Source organism: Erpetoichthys calabaricus, chromosome 11, assembly GCF_900747795.2.
Source record: "Erpetoichthys calabaricus chromosome 11, fErpCal1.3, whole genome shotgun sequence".
In the NCBI taxonomy this organism is placed as follows: domain Eukaryota; kingdom Metazoa; phylum Chordata; class Cladistia; order Polypteriformes; family Polypteridae; genus Erpetoichthys; species Erpetoichthys calabaricus.
Window position 1 is genome coordinate 154,119,802 of NC_041404.2, and position 20,564 is coordinate 154,140,365.

General features: G+C 40.0%; 1 protein-coding gene across 3 annotated transcripts in view; it reads left to right on the forward strand.

Annotated features, from left to right (window-relative positions):
- Window positions 1-11,266, forward strand: part of arhgdig (Rho GDP dissociation inhibitor (GDI) gamma) — a 98,361-nt gene extending 87,095 nt beyond the window's left edge. For all 3 annotated transcript variants that reach the window (XM_028814375.2, XM_028814373.2, XM_028814372.2), the window contains exons 4-6: window positions 1,566-1,642; window positions 8,278-8,341; window positions 10,449-11,266. In XM_028814375.2, the coding sequence (XP_028670208.1) occupies window positions 1,566-1,642; window positions 8,278-8,341; window positions 10,449-10,648 (341 nt within the window). In that variant the 3' untranslated portion in view covers window positions 10,649-11,266. The remainder of the gene's footprint in view (window positions 1-1,565; window positions 1,643-8,277; window positions 8,342-10,448) is intronic.
- The last annotated feature ends 9,298 nt before the right edge of the window (window positions 11,267-20,564 follow it).

Here is a 20,564-nt window from a genome sequence, read left to right on the forward strand (position 1 = left end):
CTGGAGCATATTCCAGCATATTCCAACTAACATATGGAGCAAGACAGGAACAAACCCTGAACAGGCACTAGTACATCACAGAGCAAACACACACACACACATCCTAACCACAAACTAAGACCAGTTTAGTATGGCCAATACACCTAACTTGCATGTGTCTGGATTATGGGAGGAAACTGAAGCACCCAGAGGAAACCCATGCAGACACGGGGAGAACATCCAAGCTCCACACGGGGAGGACCCGGGCCACGAACCAAGGTCTCCTTATTGCGAGGCAGCAGTGCTACCACTATGCCTCCGTGCTGCTTTTATTTCAGTAGTACAAAAATTTAATTCATATTTCTCATGACACCAGCCTGAGAAACCGTCAAACTGTGATGACTGACAAGCAAAGGCACATATGAGAGAGGGGAACAACAGGCAAGCTTGTGAAGTGAAGGGACTGCAGTGCTAGTTGGAAATGTTGTAAGGAAAATAATGGATTAGGCACAAGGATGTGACAATCTTTAAGGTGTTGTGTGGTAAACAGTATGGTGGAGATATACAGCATATAGAAGTGGGACTATTTTATTCAAAATGAAGTTTTCAGTGGTCATACACCACTGGTTGGGGCCTCATCAAATGTTTGCTGTTATTAAACATCGAATACAGCAAATACATCAAATCTCCAGTTAATCTGTAACAGAAGTGCAAAGAAAATGTATTATGCCTCGGTAAAGACAAATTACTTCTCTTAGCAATTGACTATTGGTTATAAAAATTTTAACCAATTGATAGTGTAAAGAATGTGTTTGTTGGACCATAGAGAATTGTAAGAACAGACTAAAATATGATAAAAGTGTGAGAGGCAGTAGAGAGGACTTCAACATTGAGCACGATGCTAACTGGCAACCGAACATTTCAAACTGGACTGTTCGCCAGGTTATTCATCAAGATTTCTCCAGTATAAAATACAAATAGCGCATTAATATTTTAGGAATAATTCAGCTACATGATTCAATCATTTTTACTCCGTTTATCAAATTGTTAATTGAAGACTGGGATATGCTGAACAATTTGCAAACTCATTTAGAAGAATGAATTAATAAATGTCATTTACTTACCTTGCCTTAAATAATTTTTTGTAGTATTTAATAATAATTTTTACCTACTTTATTCCTTATCTGGTGCCATAAGTTAAGTGACCATCCATTCAGAAATGATCACATCCCCACCCTGAACTCTTTATAAAGAAATTATTGATTTTTCTCAGCTTTACTAAATATTACACTAAGCATTTGCACCAGCAGTGATATAGCTCGTGAACTTATTTCTTGTTTTTAATAATAATTACATTTTTATAAACAATGTTTGCTTTCCACTTTTCTCTTTTAATAATATTCATGTGAGAAATATTCATTTTTTTATTTGCCTTTGCATAGATTAGAAGTCATTACAGTAACAATCCTGTCCTTGGGTCCCAGTTTGGTATCCGTTTCCACATTTGGGTCCTCACACTAAATAGTTTAAGAACCCTGACTTATGATACCACAATGGCACCAGTCAATGTTTTTTTCTCCCTGCAGGAGACCTTGAAGCTTTGAAGAAGGAGAACTTTGTGTTAAAGGAGGGGGTTGAGTACAGAGTGAAAATCCACTTCAAGGTTAGTGCTGGTGCTTGATGTTCATCCATTATTCAGTTATGCTGATATGTTAGAAGTTATCAATGATATTATGAAAATTTGAATTTTGATGGGAGCACCAAGAAGAAATTATGAAAAAATTCTCAGAAGTGTCAGGTACAATGCAAGAAAAAAAGCTTTTGGATAAGATGTCACTCCATATAATGCCTGACAAATACAGGGCTATTCAAAATGAAACAGCAGATTTCAAAAATGTATTTCAAACAAACTATAGAAGACAAACACATTCTGCACATCACTGTATAAAGGAAAGTTCAAACTTTGGTCCTATGGTCCTTGAGGTTGCATGCACTCAACATGAGCACCATGTGTAGCGCGACAAACATCAAAATGGTAGACCATTTCTTGCCACACATTAGTCAACTGGTCCCTAGGTACTGAATTCACAGCTTCCTCAATTCAATGTCGCAAATCTTGAAGATTAGCGGGCAAAGGTGGAACAAACACCCTTTCTTTAATGTACCCCCACAGATAAAAATCGCAGGGGGTAAAGTCTGGAGACCTGGGAGGCCATAGACGGTGAGCAAGATCTTGTTGTCCACCTCTTCCAATCCATCGTCCTGGAATGGTGTTGTTCAGGTAACGCCGGACCACCAAGTGGAAATGCTACTACAGTAATCCCTCCTCCATCGCGGGGGTTGCGTTCCAGAGCCACCCGCGAAATAAGAAAATCCGCGAAGTAGAAACCATATGTTTATATGGTTATTTTTATATTGTCATGCTTGGGTCACAGATTTGCGCAGAAACACAGGAGGTTGTAGAGAGACAGGAACATTATTCAAACACTGCAAACAAACATTTGTCTCTTTTTCAAAAGTTTAAACTGTGCTCCATGACAAGACAGAGATGACAGTTCTGTCTCACAATTAAAAGAATGCAAACATATCTACCTCTTCAAAGGAGTGCGTGTCAGGAGAGAGAGAGAGAGAACAAAGCAAGCGGTCAAAAATCAATAGGGCTGTTTGGCTTTTAAGTATGTGAAGCACCGCCAGTACAAAGCTGTTGAAGGCGGCAGCTCACACCCCCTCTGTCAGGAGCAGAGAGAGAGAGAGAGAGAGAAACAAACAGTCAAAAATCAATACGTGCCCTTTGAGCTTTTAAGTATGCGAAGCACCGTGCAGCATGTCGCTTCAGGAAGCAGCTGTACACAGAAGGTAGCAACGTGAAGATAATCTTTCAGCATTTTTAGACGAGCGTCCCTATCGTCTAGGTGTGCGAACAGCCCCCCTGCTCACACCCTCCTACGTCAGCGCAAGAGAGAGAGAAAGTAAGTTAGGTAGCTTCTCAGCCATCTGCCAATAGCGTCCCTTGTATGAAATCAACTGGGCAAACCAACTGAGGAAGCATGTACCAGAAATTAAACGACCCATTGTCCGCAGAAACCCACGAAGCAGCGAACAATCCGCGATATATATTTAAATATGCTTACATATAAAATCCGCGATGGAGTGAAGCCGCGAACGGCGAAGCGCGATATAGCGAGGGATCACTGTATGCTATAAACAAGAAACAGCACTCGATGACATTAACTGGTACTTTTGGGCAGGCTTTTAAACTTTGAACTTCCTCTATCCAGTGATGTGCAGAATGTGTTTCTGTCTTATATAGTTTTTGAACTAAATTTTTGAAATCTGCTCTTTCATTTTGAATAGCCCTCTATATTGATGGGGAATGTTTGGTTGGCAGAGAGAAAAGAAGGATGTGAGGTGGGTGGCATGGCTGGAACAAAGCTAAATGTGAAAAAAGGCATCAGTATTAACATTATGTGATCCTCTCTCTTTTATGCCACAAAGAGCCCCATAAGGAATTTGAGTAGCTTCTGTTCAGCACCCAAGTTGTTTTTTTTTTTTTTTTTTTTTAAAGGGATTTCCTAGGAGGTGTTGTAGTGCCAGCTGAGACCACTAGGTGGGAGCAACCTAAGGAAAATTCAAATGTTTTAATGTGACCACAACCTGCCAGGCTTCATGACTTGCCTATAATTAATCAGTAAGACTGAATAAAAAATAGCATAAAATATAGACAATTGACCTCAAACTTGGAAGTCTATTTGGAACAGATTCACAGGAAATGTGGGAATATACTGGAAGCTGTGGTTACAAATGCATACCTGGTATAGCATGAGGCCTGTCTTCGAAAACTGACTCAATGGTGCGCTTTGAGTGTTTCCATCCAATTTTAGGTGCTTTTGGCATGAAATGTTTCACCACAATTTTATTTTATATTGATCGACCATCTTAACCTTAGTACCAATAATCTTAAAGTTTAAGCCAGATGACATTTAGGCTGTTTCTATAGGTTGTGCACAAACAAAGCACCTTCAATCCAGAGGAAAATCTATTAAAGAAGTGTTTCTCAACGTTTCTGCCCCACTTCCCATTTAAATGATGTAAATGTCTTTGCGACCTGCCAATGTCTCAATCCCACACCCATAATGGAGAATTGAGCACAAACATCAGAGAGAAGTGAGGATTTCCACCTTGGTCAATAGAGCAAAGATCAGTGTCACGTTGCAGTGGTCCATGTTGGTGAATTGAGTGTGATTGTCAGAGCGGACTGAGAAAATCAAGTGCTATCGTTGGTGCAGAGGCCTTACATGGCACACTACCATTGTAGCTGTAGCAACTCGCAACTCAGGTGTCAACCTGCAACCCAAACGTGGGTTGTGACCCAGTGTTTGAGAAACACTGCAATAAAGTCAACAGTGGGTCAAAACTGACCTAAAGGACATGGCAGTGTCCAAAAATGTGTAGCAGTTGTACAAAATTGCAACATTTGAAAATGTTTTTCTGCTTGTAACTTTAGGTCTCTTTACTAACACCCCTCATATTTCTGAGCTGTAACAATGCTTTTTATGATGTTTGTATGAGTTTTGAGCAAACAAACCGTCTTAAATAAAGAATAAAGCATATGATGGGTCAAAACTGACCCAAAGGACATGGTAATTTTCAATGTATGTAGCAGTTATACAAAAATATAACAGTTTGTAACATTTTAGCTTTTTGTAAAGTGTAGGCTTAAACTAAAAGAGCCTTAACATTTCTCGGGCAAAAAGATTAATTTCTGAATGTTATTCTACAGTATGTGGTGAACTAACAAAATGCCTTAAATGTAAAATAAGATCCAATAATGCCAATGATGGGTGAAAACTGACCAAGAGAACATTGTATCCTCCTATATAATCTGTATTTTGAGTTGTAACAATGGCAAAGCACATGCCAAATAACGTGACAATTTGTTTAGTCATTTTCATGTGAGCGAACAATTTTATTTATATATATATATATATATATATATATATATATATATATATATATATATATATATATATATATATATATATATATATATATACTAGTGAGCCCACGATTCGCCAGCGAATTGGAAATCCTTGAATGGCAATCAGTTTCTGTTCTGTCCGATATCTGGATGGATGACATCATGGAGGGTGGGTGCGTCTGGGGAAATGTCATTTAACTACATAAGCATATCTGTAGTAAAGTGGTCTCGTTGTGTGGAGACGTGATTCTGTTGCCTGTGCTGACACCGACTGCTGGCAGAGTCTTGCACAGCAAGTTCAGTTCACAGGTTGTGGTGTTCGTGTGCCAGCCACTGAGTGTGGGAAGCCGCTGGGTTAGAGTCTGTGACCGTTATGTGATCTATATTACTGGCACAGTGGATTAGAGCAAGTGTAGCTCACAGGTTGTGTTGTTTGTGCGCCACGTACTGACTCTGGGAAGCCGCTGCGTTTGACTCTGGGGCAGGCGCCACGGCGCTTTATGTTGTGTTATTTGGGCGCCACCTACTGACTCCGGGAAGCCACCGCGGTTTGGGAGGTCGCTGCGTTTGATTCTGGGGCGGGCACCACAGCGTTTTGGGACGCCGTTGCGTTCGACTCTGGACTCTGTGGCGGGCTCGTTGCAGTGCGGCAGTGCGCGTGACATCTGGTTTACAACCTTCTCGTTTCTGTGTTTTCTGTGCAGTGCGGCAGTGCGTGTGCGCCTCTATGCACCCAGCGCCCATATCCGGTTTACAACCTTCAGTTAGTAAGATGGATATATATATATAATATATAATCTAGTGAGAGGTCCCCGAACACCAGCACTTTATAAAACATATGCGTTTATTTAGTATAAAGTCCACACAGTGCTCCCGCACCAAACACCCCTGTCCACAGGCTTCTCTAATGTCCGTGGGCCGCTTTTCTTCCACCTGTCACTGGAGCTTCTTCCTGCTCCAGCTCCTGACTCTAGCTCCTCTACTGTAGGAAGGCGGCCCCCTTTATAGTCACCCGGACGTGCTCCAGGTGCTCGCTGATGCTCTTCCAGCAGCACTTCCTGATGTGGCGGAAGTGCCGCATAAGCACCCAGAAGCACTCTGGGCGTTGCTGGAAAGTCCTTCCTCCACGTTCCTGGGTGTGGTGGAAGTGCAGATCTCCTGGGCTCCACACTGTTTGGGGCGCCCCCTGGTGGTGGCCACGGGCCACAATGGGTTTGAGCCTCCTCGCTCCATCCCCGTGGTCCTCGCACACTAATAAATGTCTGTCTGTCTGTTGAGAGATATAGAGAGAGATTTCTGACCAGCATATATTAATTCTTTGCAATTTTAGGAAGCATATTTTACCATATCTAGTGATCTGATTTTTGACCCCCATTTGTTTCATGGCACCATCTTATATATAAACATCTACGCGTGGAAGTGTGTGTGTGTGTCTGTCTGTCCGGGCTGGAAGTGAGAGGTAGAGTCGGGGTAAGGGCTCCACCTCCGAGGAAACAAGCTCACTTAGCCGCTAATATACAAGCGAGGCCAGCACATCAGCAAAACGAAACCTCCGAAGAAAGACAAAGTCGCTTAGCTTCTAATGCACAAGCGATGCGAACACGTTGGCAAAACGAATCCTCCTAGGGGAGAGACGCCCAGAGTAGTTCCTTTCAGTTACCTGACATCTCTACATTTTAATTTTTTTTCTGACAATTTCAATAGTTTCTAGGACCCTGGGCTTTTTAGAGCATGGGCTTATACAGCTAGTTTGTATTATAAGCCAATAATGTCATCTGCATATATAAATATGTTGCTATGCCATGATTGCTACTACAGTGTAGATTATGCATGAACCGATGTGTGTCCTCGCAGGTAGCATGCTCCATGAAAGCTGACAATGACACAGTATCAGGACCTTGAATAGTGTTAATGAAACCCCTTCACTCCATTTTTTGCTTTGTTAATGAACAGTGATGAGTGACGATACTCACACAAAAATTTAATCTGTAGTGAAATTTTAGAGTTTTAACTAACAACAAAATTCATGAAACAAACTGTATTTTGCTTCTAGTGAAATTTATACCATTGACACAAGAAAGGCATTTAGATAGATAGATAGATAGATAGATACTTTATTAATCCCAATGGGAAATTCAGTTATTGTCTGGAAGTATTTCACTGCATTAACTCTGTGTGTCTCTACATGTCATTTAGATAAAGATCGCTACTGAGAAAAACAAAAATAAATCAACAGAGTCCTTTCCTTTCACGTGTAGGTGTTTTATTGAGCCCCATGACATGCTCTGTTAGTATGATCTCCACTTTCAAGACTGAAGTGTTTTATTCGTCACACACACAGTTATACAGGTACTTATGCAGTGAAATGAAAATCTCTGTGGGATTGTAATCCTAAAGATGCAACAGAGACAGAAAAGACACTTAAAGCTCCTGGGCACTTACAGAGTGTGCATCATCAACCTCTTCTATGGAAAACAAGAAAAGCAACGGGTGGCTGCTGTCTAATGGCACTTGGAAGTGGTGGAGGAGCAGGCTCCATTCCTCTGGTGTATTCGATGCGTCTTTGTATGGAAAATATTCAGCATGTCATGTTTATATACAGTATAAAAAAAAACGCACTGTGTTTCATTGCAGTATTGTGAAGCAGAAGCATAAATAGAACTGATTTTACCAATGTGCTGCAGATTTACATGTATTACGATGCTGCAGAAAAGAACACAAGAAATCACAGAAGTGTAGATGTGGCTTGAGGGAGTGATATTCAATGTCTTCTACCCCAAAAAACATTTGAAATCACCCAAAAATCTCTCTTTAGCGACCCTCACGTTTCACAATATTGAAATTAAATGCAAAATCATTTTTGGTTTGAATTTAAAAAAAAAAAAACTGTATGAAATCAAAACTTACACATTTCACTCATCACTATGGAAAAGTGGAAAAAAATTAAGAAATAAAAATTTTTTGTTATGTTTGCTCTTAACGTGAGGGACCTTGAGCTCTGGATTCAGTAGGAAATTCTAATGCAGGAAAGTTGTATGCTGTGTCTGTCTGGTTGCTGTATTGTCTTGGCCGGCATTGTGCATGTTTTAAGACCCCTTTCCTAAGCTTTAACTTTTGAATTTGAAATTTGCCTTTTTTTATGACTTGCAATTTGTTTTTAAGCAAATATTCCCCCCTTGCTGCTTAGCCACCTGGAGACTGAAAAGCTATAATTTTTTTCCCATCACAGGAGTTTGGATATTTATGAAAATGGAATGCATACATAATTTAGCCTAAATCTCTAATTTTACTTCTAATTTTTGTATTTATTCCCAAATCAGGTTAACAAGGAGATTGTTTCTGGTTTGAAATATGTCCATCACACATATAGAAAAGGACTTAGAGGTAAGAAATATTGACATTATTCTAATAAACAAATAGATGTCTTCAACGTCTGTATGGTAAACTGTTAAAACTTGCTCAGTTTTTATGATGGCCTTTTACATGACACAGAAAAGGGTTTGTTATCCCTTGCCAACATGTTTACAGAGGATTTGGAGAATATTCAGGCCCCTTTCCTTTCTTCACACTTTGTGTTGTAGATTTATTTTAAATTAATAAATGTGTTTGTTTTGTCCACCAGTCTACACTAAATGACCCATAATGACAAAGTGAAAACATGTTTTCAGAAACATTTTATTAAAAGTAAAAACTGAACTCTCTTATTCATACAAGTATTCAGACCCTTTCCCATAGTTCTTTTCAATTGTCCTTGACGTGTTGAGAACTTACCTGAAGCAAACTGAATTGATTGGGTGTCTTTTAGAAAGGCACACACTCCTGTGTATGGGGGGTCCTACAATTCACACTGTATGCCAGGATGAAAACCAAATTATGAAGTCCAAGGAGAACTTTCTGTAGACCTCCACAACCAAATTGTGGTGAGGTATAGATCAGGGCAAGGGGATAAAACCATTTCTAAAGCTTTGAGTGTTCCCGGGAGCACAGTGACCTCAATAATTGTGAAATAGAAGACGTCTGGAATTATCAGCAGTAGAGCCGCCTATCTGACCAGACTTGAGTAATTGGCCATGAGTGACATTTGTCAGAAAGGTGACCAAGGACCCTATGGTTACTCTAACAGAACTCCAGGGGTCATCTGCTGAGATGGGAGAACATGTCAGAAGGACAGCCATTTCAGTAGCAATCCATCAATCTGGCATTTTATGGCAGAGTGGCTAGACAGAAGCCACTATTGCCAAGCAGCATTTAAAGAACTCTGATAGCAAGTGGAGAGATTCCCTGGTCTGACGAGACAAAAGTTGAACTCTTTAGGCAGAACTGCAAGAACTGCATCTGGAGTAGATCAGGCACTGCTTATCACCTTCCTAAACCGAGCCCAGGTGTGAAGCATGGTGGTGACAGCATCTTTCTATTGGGGTACTTTTTAGAGGCAGAGACAGGAAGACTGGTCAGAGTTGAGGGAAGGATGAATACATTCAAATACAGAGAGGACCTTAAAAAATCTGCTCTAGAGTACACATGACTGCAGAATGGGGCAACAGTTCATCTTTTAGCTCAACAATAACCTGAAGCACACAGCCAAGACAACACTGGAGTAACTTCAGGGATGCGTTCTTGACTACCCTTGAGTTGCCTACCCAAAGCCCAGACTTCCCCAATATGACACATGCAGAGAGACCTGAAGAATGCAGTTTACAGACATTTTCCATTAAGTCTAATGGAGCTTGAGAGGATCTGCCAGGAAGAAAGGGCTAAACTGCACAAAACCAGTTCTGCAGAGCTTATAGAAACGTACCCAAGAAGAATTAAAACCCCCCACAGACCCCGTACCCTTACCTGGAAGGGAGGCCAGGATGGTGGACAGCCTCCAAAGAGTGCATGTATGTCCCCTGACATAGTGGGTGGCATCATTCCTAGGCCAGTATACCCATTCAAGTGTCTGCAAGGAATGCTGGGAATTGCAGTCCTGGAACAGTGCAGTGTTGTAGGAGCCAATACATGGAGCTGCAGGGTAGGGCTGTCCCTACTTTCTGGCACTTCCGCCGGACTTGGCATAAAATGGGCCACCTCTGTCCACCAGAGAGTCTGAGTCGAGGAAAATATGGGCAAAGCTCACCTAAGAGATGGAGAGGAGGAAAAGAAAACTGTCTTCTAGTTGTGGATTGCTGAAATAAAGAGGCCTGTGTAAGGTATTTGTAAAATAAATATTTGTTTACATTGGAACTGAGCTTGTAAAGTTGTGTCAAGGGTTTGGGGCTGTGAGACGCCCCTTACAGGTCACATATGCCGTGTCATAAAGCAGACATCACCTCAAATTGGAAACTCTGTCAGCTTCTTTTGTTAGCTAGTAGTTAAGTTGTTCAAGCAGAGCTCATCCAGCAGCAGCACTTTCATTTAGATAATGATCTCCTCCAAAGGGTTAGGTGCTCTGAACTGGTCTCCCTTGCTGTCACCTAACACATTATGTTTTTTATTTTTTTCCTCCCAGTGGATAAGGATGTGTACATGGTGGGCAGCTATGGACCACGTCCAGAAGAGCATGAGTTTTTGACCCCTGTAGAAGAAGCGCCAAAAGGCATGCTGGTGAGGGGCAGCTACCACATCAAGTCCTACTTCACAGATGATGACAAAACCGACCACCTGTCTTGGGAGTGGAACTTAAATATAAAGAAGGAGTGGAATGAGTAGTCCCAACGATGTCCGTGTTGGGATGGGAGAATTGTAAAAAAAAAAATAGAAAATTACCAGAAAGGAAAAACACAAAATGAGCAAAAAGTGTAAAATCTATAGCGAGTTGGAGTCCTTAAATAACTCCATTTTCATTTGGCTTTACCATGACTGAGGAAAGTGCAATCAATCAGCCCAAAAAAAAAAACAAACAAAAACACAAGTTGAGCCTTCTTCAGTGTGTCCTCATATTTTGAAGGCAAGTGTCCAAATGTTCAAGTAAAAAATTGACAGATTCATTTTCCCAAGCAGATCTTCCAACGCAGAGTCCAGAATGTTGATCAGTTTGCTATATTGTCATGTTAAGGGATTCTGCTATTTCCCACCCTTTGGGTTGGGAAAATGGAGAGAGATGTTACTCACAAAATGTGGGGTGGGATAAAAAAGAGAAATGGGGATCAAGACTGGGAGGTTGTTATTATGAAAAACTGGACAGAAAGTCGTCGTCACCTGCATTTTTAAAAAAACTAATTTACTGGGAAAATGCCTAATCTTTTACTTGAACATCTCTCAGTCAGTGTATCTTGCCTTGCTGCTTATTTTAAAGTCCAATAGCTTGAATAAACATTGCTTTTTTGATGTTGTTTCCTCTGTCTGAATCTACATGTTAAACCCTTACTTTGCAACATTTCTGATCGAGTCTCATTTTCTGTATGAGGTTTAGGGGAGAAGTCATAATTTTGTTCTTTGTACAGAAGTCATTTTAATCTCTTCAAATGAGAATACACAACTGAGGACAACTCCTTAAAAAGTGTGTAGTGAAGTGTGTAGCAAACTAAATCCTGTACTGTAAAGACTAAACCCATAGGGGGCTTCCTCCTAAAACACCTGCCCTCAATTTCTCCAGTCCATGCATTTTAAACCACTGTAGGGTTGTCGGGAAGAGACTAAAACATGAAGACTTGACGCTGAGAGAAAATAAAAAAGCTGAAATTGCAGTTATCCATTCAGGAGCTCAGTAGCACAAGGTAAGTGAAACTTAATAATTAATTTGCATGTTGTAATGAGTGGAGACGGACAAACAGACACACAAGCAGACCACTGCAGCTAGTGGGCTCCAGACATTTGAGATATGGCTCTGTCTACTACGATATCTTTGTCATTTTCACTATTGCATCACTATATAACACAATAATAGCAAATTGAGTTTACATAAGCATTGTGGTCTATGGATATACAATGTGTTATAACGCTGTGGCTATTTTGTCATGGCATGCATGCATTTCCAATTAGACAGTAATGTTAAATTTCTTTAGTTAAACGTTAAGATGTGCAGATGGAAAGCCTTCATCCTGATTTTACTAGTGTCGTCAGGCAGATTGGTTGATTTGGGTGTTTTGAGTCCTGACCTCTAGGTCTCTTTGCTATCCACTTTCTTAACGGCCATTGTTTTAATGGAGAGTGACACACCGGATACTTCAAAAGCATATTTTGCAATTCGTATTTTCATAAATATAGCAGCCAATTTATTCAAGCTTATTTCAACTCCTACTCTATCATCGTAATGCTGAACAACAGAGAGCACACACAGCTCTGGCGACAATGTATCATTCATGTTTACCACTCGTCCATTGATGTCTTTGAATGCCAATGTCCAATCTGATGTTACAGAAAGGTTTTTCCCTCGCATCAGGTTATGTTTATTTTTAATGTGCTCTCTGCACACATAACACACATTTGCATGTTTAGCAGGATTATTTTAGAAGACTTTTCGACTGTAGATGGTTCATCATAATCTGAAGCTTACTGTCTATCAGGCCAGGTTAACAAGAGCACCGGTGATCTTTGCAGTTTGATATCACTGCCCCTTCTTTGAGCACCAGCCCGCCTTCATGAGGCATTGGATTGGTTTAGAAATATGACACTCGATGAGCCGTCTAATTGTTCCCACCCAGTTTTCAGTAAAATTAACTCCTTGTTGTCTCCAGACTTACATATTTATACGTCTGGCTTCAACAAGACTAATGAAGGAGCCCAAAAAGCAGTGGGGAAAACAAGACTACATGTTGTTTATTTCATGTAACATCAAGGAAACCAAAATAGTGTAGAATCGGATTCAGTAGAATTTATAATTTATCTGCCATCCTGGTGGAATCATTGCTTTACTGTGTAAACTCTTCGACTGTTCATGGGAAAAAAAGGAAGGTGATTCCAATATGAAAAAATAGACTTAAGCTGTTTCAACTTCATTGGCCTTTCCTGTTAGAAAAAAAAAGGGCAGTTAGAAGCCATGCCAGACATACTGGCCAGTCATCAGTGCCAACAGTGTTAATTATTTGCATTTTGTTAGGTTCCCTTTACTTTTTGCCCCCTCTGTTATTTTCTACCAATTGCAATTCTTAAGAAGAGCCGTTGAGGGATTTGGTTTCTCACAACAAAGTCAAATTATTAAGAAACTTTCAACCATCATAATGGCTGAAGCTGACTTTTGTGTGTGTGTGTCTTTCTGGTCTTGAATTTCATTATTTTGTTTAGAAGTAAATTATTCAGAATTACTTCTACTTTTATACTGGGCCACAATTTTTAATTGTTTTTTGATAACACAATGGTTACAAATTTCCTCATCCTGTCTTCACCACCATCGAAACCTAAAATATTCCTTATTGTGAAGTCTTCTTTAATGTGACTGTAATGTACATTTAGTTCCATTCTCCAGTCTTGAACAATTTAAGATAATTCAAAGCCAATAAAATTTTACAGCTGCCTGGTGAGCATTGCCTTTGGCTTTTGTTTTGCTAGCACGGTGCTAGGTATCGTCAACACCCTGCTTGAAAATTTCTTTTTCAGTATGCCATTTGATATCCATTTCTTAATTTGTTTATTTCACTAACATTCATACGTGTAGCTAGGCTGAACTGGTGATAACCTGGTGCTAAAAGCAGACGTCATCACAATCAGAAGCGCAGTTGATCAATGGAAAGAGTAGTTCTCCTTCTGTTCAACTGGCGAAGACAACTGAAGTCTCCACTCTGAATCTGGAAGCCCAAATTAATTTCCAGTAGCTTTGAGTGAGGATTAGGAAATGAGATGGGTCTGCCAGAGTTAATTCTTTCTAGTGACATTTGGAGGCTTGTCTAGGAGGAGTGAATGTAGCAAAGCTGAGATGGTGACAGCAGACGTTCTTGCAGTCAGAAGCTCAACTGTTCACTAGAGAAGTGGGCGATCTCCTGACTGAGGACTAGGAAATGAGATGGGTGATCCCTGAGTTAATTCTCTTTGGTGACATTTGGGGACTCATCTGGGAGGGATGAGTATGGCAAGGCTGAGATGGAGAGAGCCTGGTGCTGAAAGCAGACATCCTCAACGAAGGTCAACTGGTCACTAAATAGAAAAGAGTTCTCCCTTCAGTTTATCTGCCTAAGAGGGCCATTCTCTGCATTCTGAAGCTAGTGACCCAAATTCATGTTCAGTAGCTCACAGTGTGGGCTAGAAATTGAGATAGGCACTGCCTAAGTTAATTCCACTTTAGGGGGCCTGTCTGTGATTTGCTCCTGCAGGGAGGGGCAAGTGTAGCGAGACCGAGATGAAGAACACACGCTGTGAAAAGATGATGGCCTTCCAGTCGGAAACTGACTATAGACTTCCTTGGGCTCAAACAGATAAAATGGCAGAACTCGGTACTGTGCATGCAGCAACCCAAATTCACATCCAGCAGCTCCAAGTGAGGACATGCAGCCAAGTGGACAATCTTCTCCCTGATGACAATATGAAAATGGTCTGAATATATAAAATCTATCGATTTTATATCTAAAGGTAAAATTGCAGCTCTGTGAATATGGGTTTTGTGGTTGCATTTGTCCCTCGTTTCCCTGAATTGGATGAAGGAGTTTTGAGAAAGGGGTTAGATGAGTCGTTTTGGTTTCCTTTTTGTTTGGCTTTTCTTTAACCAGTGGTGTGGATAGATAAGACATTTTTCTGCATGTGACAAGCAGCTAACTCATCCAGTCTGACTCATCTAACTAATTAAAAAATCTGGAGATGATAGTCTTGCTTGATAGGTTACCCATCAAATGTGTGGGGGGAAAAAAGGAATTGAAATGGAAATCTTCGACAGTTAGCTATAGAACAAATTGGAATGCACATATTGGCATTACTTATAAATGACTGAGACATTTTGATTACATAAAGCAACAAGGTAGGATAATCCCCCTCAAACTCTGCCTTATACCATGTAACAGATGTACAAGTGTGGGGAAATAGCTCTTAAAATAACTACAATGATTCTATCTTTAAAAATGTCCACCGAAGAGTGCCACTGCTACTGATTTAGTTTGACAGATGATATCGATTAGTTCTATGCTTGAATCATTAAAAAGTTACACACATCGACACATTGACAGTGTCAGTCCCCCGGGAGGAATCGAAAATCAACTATTAGTTCCTCGTGATCTCTCAATAAATGTCTTCAGCAATGGAATGGCATTACTCAGACACATCCACACTACTACAGTATGTTTTCATTTAAAAACATAGATATTAACATTATCACCTTTCATCCAGACTATTCCAGCAAATAGCGGAAAACAAAGAATTTTGAAAGCTCTTTTCAGAGCCGCATACTTCTGGAAATGCTGGCTTAGCATTTTTAGTGTGATTGGTTGAAAACGTAGAGTTTTGAAATCACAGACTTTAATTGAGCTCTGATTGGTTTGCGCTTACTATGTGACCCTTTGCTAATTGGATGCTGCTTAATGCAATGTCTCATTCTCTGATTGGTCACCCTTCATTGAAGAAAGTCATATTTCAATATAGCAGACACAGAGAAGTTGATTTCCATCAGGCTGGTTGTGTTGCTTATCTGTATGCACCTAAACTGTGTTTTGTATAGTTTGAATGCTTCATACATGCACAGAAAGCAAATAACTTTCTGATCACTACAGTTTTTTGATTAAATCCTATGACCTGTGGTGTAACCATCCTTTGAAGGAGGACATCTCCCCTTCTTGTTTCCTCCATTGTGCATGTGCCCATTGTCAGTGTACAGCTACGTCATATGCGTTTTTAGTTGTTTCAGTGCGGGTGGAGATACTTTCATAAACCAAATGAAACTGCTAGTGCGGACAACAATCTTTAAACTTAAAAACAGTTTTGAAATGAAAATGAAGTAGTGTGGATGCAGCCTCAGATGTTACACTGTTTTCTCATGAGATATGGATACACAATGGTGTAAAACTTGCATTTCTTGATAGTTCTTATCTATTTCATTGTTGTTACTGTTTTTCTTTTCCCAGAGCAAATTTTAATGAGCAGCTCTGTTGTAGTAATATAGCAATCCACAGTAACACAAACATAAATATAAAATAAGCATCACACAAATTTACGTAATGTTCAGAAAAGCTACCTCACAAGCCAACCTCACTGTGTAATCCAAGGTGTTTAATCACAGTGCTTGGAATTCGAGTAAGAAAAGAGAGCTGAAAACGTGGAGCTCGTCATTCAGTGTAATTATTCTTCTACTTGATTATATTCTGGCTTTGCTGCATGTCTTTAGTCAAACTTTATCTGAATATTTTGATTTCAAAAGGATAAGGGTGAAAAGGTAATTAGAATACATCTGTGGGAGACGCCTGGCCTGTTAACAGTGCTGCTTATGTAAAAGTAAACCTCTCTCCTGCCAAGCCGCCTTATAAACACTCTGCAGATGTTCAACACACACAGAATTGAAAATACACAAACTGTTTGATTCCTTCTGATTAAAGTAAATAAGAGCCAAGATATGGCATTTGTGTTTAAATGACTTGATCAGGCTGCTAGCATTATGATGGGCCACCATGAATGCCAACCACAAAGGCCAACACAACTATTTTTGTGTTAAAATGTAAACTGTAAAAACTGATGGTCAATTGAGATACAAAAGAGATGTATGGACCAATCAGTATAGGAATAGATGAGAGAAGGAGCAAAAAGGAAGAAAATCTCTCACCATTGGAGGTGCTGTGGAAGGCCAAAATGTAACTAAGCTTCAGCTTCAGGTCGGGATTATCGGGTAAATAAACTCAAGCCTTCTTGTCCCAGTGTCCATGATTTGTGGGTGCAACTACTTTGTATCCCACATACAGTGATTTCTTAATACAGCAGAAGTTTCTCTCTTAATTAAATAGTGAATTTCCAGAAGAACAGACAAGGTCAGATATTCTTGTTCTTCACTCCATCATCATTGGGGATATTTCAGACATTTCAGAAATGCCAACTATCTGCTCATTCTGGGTATTTGTTAAGGACACACAGAATGCCTAAGGGTTATTGCAAGTGAGAGATGACAAGGAGGTGAAAGGAAGGCATGCAATCATAGTCAAAAGTAATAGCAAAGGTCAAATACAGTATATCAAAACAAGAATCAAGGGATGAAACTTTTATGAGATGGAGACTGAAACATGACAAAAAGTGGGATGAGGTTGTCAAGGAGAAAATCACTGACCAGGCCCAGACGAAGCTCACTCAGTCTAGCTTACTCCCAACCACCATTAGGAAACTTCAGCCTGACTAGGCCCCAAAAATGGGAAAACTGGATCATAGTTCAAGAAATAATTTTTTTTTATGATTACATTTTTATTAACATTTAAATATTTAATATGGAAATAGGCTAAACCAGTGGTTCTCAACCTGTTGCCATCCCCACTCTTCTAATCACGCTTGTTGCACGAAGGAAGACAACTCTGTTCAATTGCTCTCCATAGGTCACCAGTGAACTTAAAAAGGTAGAACTAGGTTCTGTGACAATAATGATTGAGAAAAACTGGGTTAAATAACATTATTTTGAGAAAAAACAAGCAAAAATGTAAACACTCCTCCCATCCGTATTACCTCAACACTGTGAAGAAATAAATCAGGTAGGCTGAGATTGCCTGAGCTACGCAGAGAGAGGAACACTTCCACCCATGAACAGTCTCTGTTGGGAAGAAAGAGATTGAAAATGGAAACATCAGATATTAATAGTAAGGTCGGTGGAACTGGGTACCAATCATCTGATCTTGAACCAGCTACAACTCTGACTCCCACCTTTCGATATCAATACCAGATGACCCATTGATCTGCGCTGCGGAGAGTTTGAGTAAGAGTAAATTGTTGAAAGATTTCTAAAATGTAAAGCAGACAAAGTCAGGGAATTCCTAAGGACAGTAACCTTGTAGCAGTGCTACCATGGGGAGAAGTCAATTTCCAAGCAGCCCAAGGGGGATTACCCTCATAAAATGACTGGAATGGAAGTAGGGGCTGTGGGGGATGAAAGAGGCCAGCGGGAAAATTGAAAAGGGGGGCCTGACGGAGCAATGGGAGAACGGTGTTTTTGTGTATTCTGTCCAACGTGTATTCTAAAAAGTCAAGTGCGCCCTGGATCGTTTCCCGTTAGGATGAATGGACTGTCTCGTGCCTGCCGGTCATGTGTATAGTGGTGGATTTGTCATCAAGAGTCTTCAAAAGGAGCTCTCCTGGAAATCTCACCCCTCTCCGCTCCTGTACTAACGGTAGGACTGTTTCACTCATTTTTTACGGAAGCTGTTCTCAGGATTCTCATCTTCACACCATACCATTTCACTTGCTTTTGCTGTATTGGACTGTATAAGGACGTTGTTGTTGTGTTTATTGTTGTTGTTCATTGTATTGTTACAATTGTATCGCCGTAGGGGAAAGGCGAGGTTTGTCTGATTGTTGTTATTTTGTATTGGGTTTTCATTTAATATATTATTTATTCATTCATTGATTTTGTGTCTCTGCTTGTGAGTGTGTGCGGGTCGGGCCAAGGCTGAATGCGTCCCTGGAATCTCCACCAAAGAAAAATCATAAATCATCATCTCTTCGACGGTGTGAATCTTAGCAGCACCGGACCACTACAACTTCTACTGGATAACAGTAAAAGGAAGAGAAGAAAGATCTAGAAAATTGATGATTTGAGGTACTAGAGGAATTTTAGTAGAAAGAATGAGAGATGAAAAGTTGGAAACAAACAAGGCTGAAAGCAGGAACTGGTGGGCAATCCCTGAACGAGGTTAAAAATGTACTGGGAGCTTTTATTGTACAAAATTGGTCATTAGGATCCACAGTCAAACCCACAGCATAGCACTTACAGGGGGAAAAATATAAATGGTGTACATATTTGAACTGAGTATGCTGATAGATAGATATCTAGATACTTTATTAATCCCAAGGGGAAATTTAGGTTCTTAGCAGAAAAATTAAATAAAAAACAATCCATGAGGGGGCACAGGAAATGCCACACTGCTAGACTGAAGTCACAGGTAAGGGCCTGTGGATTGCCTTACAAGGAATTGCATATGGGACAGCCACCAGCCTGGTGGTGGAGGAAAGAATTATAGAGTGGTTGGGAAAGCAGTGGAGAGGATAGTGATACACCAGTCACCTTATGGGCAGATCTGAGTTGTAAACAGAAGAAAAAATAGGAAGAGGAAATATTAAAAATAAACCTCAGTGAGTGGAAGGTCCATAAATATCATAAATATTCCTTAAATATTCCAAAATGCTTCACTAGAAAGAGAGACTGTGGAAAACTCCAGCATGTGATCAAAAAGACAACAGGGATCCTTTATTACTAAAAAACATTATTTTATAAACAAAGAAATAGCAAGAAAATCTGACAAGAGCAAAAAAGCAGTAGCCTATACATGTAATCCTAGGGATTAATAAAGTATCTATCTATCTATCTATCTATCTATCTATCTATCTATCTATCTATCTATCTATCTATCTATCTATCTATCTATCTAAACACTAATCAAAAAGACACAAAGATTCAGGATCAGTAGCACAAAAACAAAAAAGACCACCAAAAACAAAGAAAAAGCAATACTCGCAAAACGGCTCCAAATTAAATATCAATGAAACTCTACTTGAGCTCCTTTCCTGTGGGCTTACATACGCTAAAGGAAAGCTGAGGAGCAATGATGTCAGGGTGACCCTGCCCCTTGAGGAACCACTCACAAAGTATATGGAATGGAGGCATGTTTAGAAAAGATTTTACAAAGACAGTACATAATTACAAACGTCACTGAAAAAATATGAAACATAACAATTAAAAATGGCAATAAATTGCATGACTCAAGTTGATACATGACAGATGAAGTCAGAGTAACATATCTAGAGCTAGGGCCTTGCTGAATTAGAAACCCTAACTAACTAACTAACTAACTACATGATAATGATAACTCACTTTATTTGCCATGTGCAAATTCTTGCATTAGGAATTTAATTTATTATTTTTTCACATACCCCAACTTACTTTCCAGATACACACAAAGAGGAAGAGAGAAGCTTGGGGTCAAATTTCAGGGTCAGCTATTTGTACAGAACCCCTGAGGCAATTGCAGGTTGAGAGTATTGCACAAGAGTAACATTCTCTCTGGCATTGCCAGGACTGGAACCGGCAACCTTCCCGTTAGCACACTGTATCAGTTAGACAGCAATTTAGTTATTTGTTTAGCCATGCAGTTAGAAAGTGGATGCCGTGCAGTCTCGTCTGTGCATCTGCTGGTATCGTTAGGCTGATTTGTTGATTTGGGTGTTTTGAGTACTGAATTCTGCATCTAATGAGGCTCTTCGTTATCCGCTCTCTTAACAGTTGTCCTTTTGATGAAGTGTGACACACCGTTTACTTCAAATACATATTTTGCAGTTCATATTTTCATGAATATAGCTGCCAATTTGTTCAAGCTTACATCGACTCCTACACTATTGGTGTAACGCTGAACAACAGAGAGCACACACAGCACCGGCGACAACGAATCATTCATGTTAACCACTTGTCCATTGATGCTGTCGAATGCATCTCTCTATTATAAAAAAAAATCTTGGGACGAGACGAGATTTTTTTCCTGCGACGAGATGTGATCTTTGGAAGAGAGACAGAGAGACACTTTCATGTAAC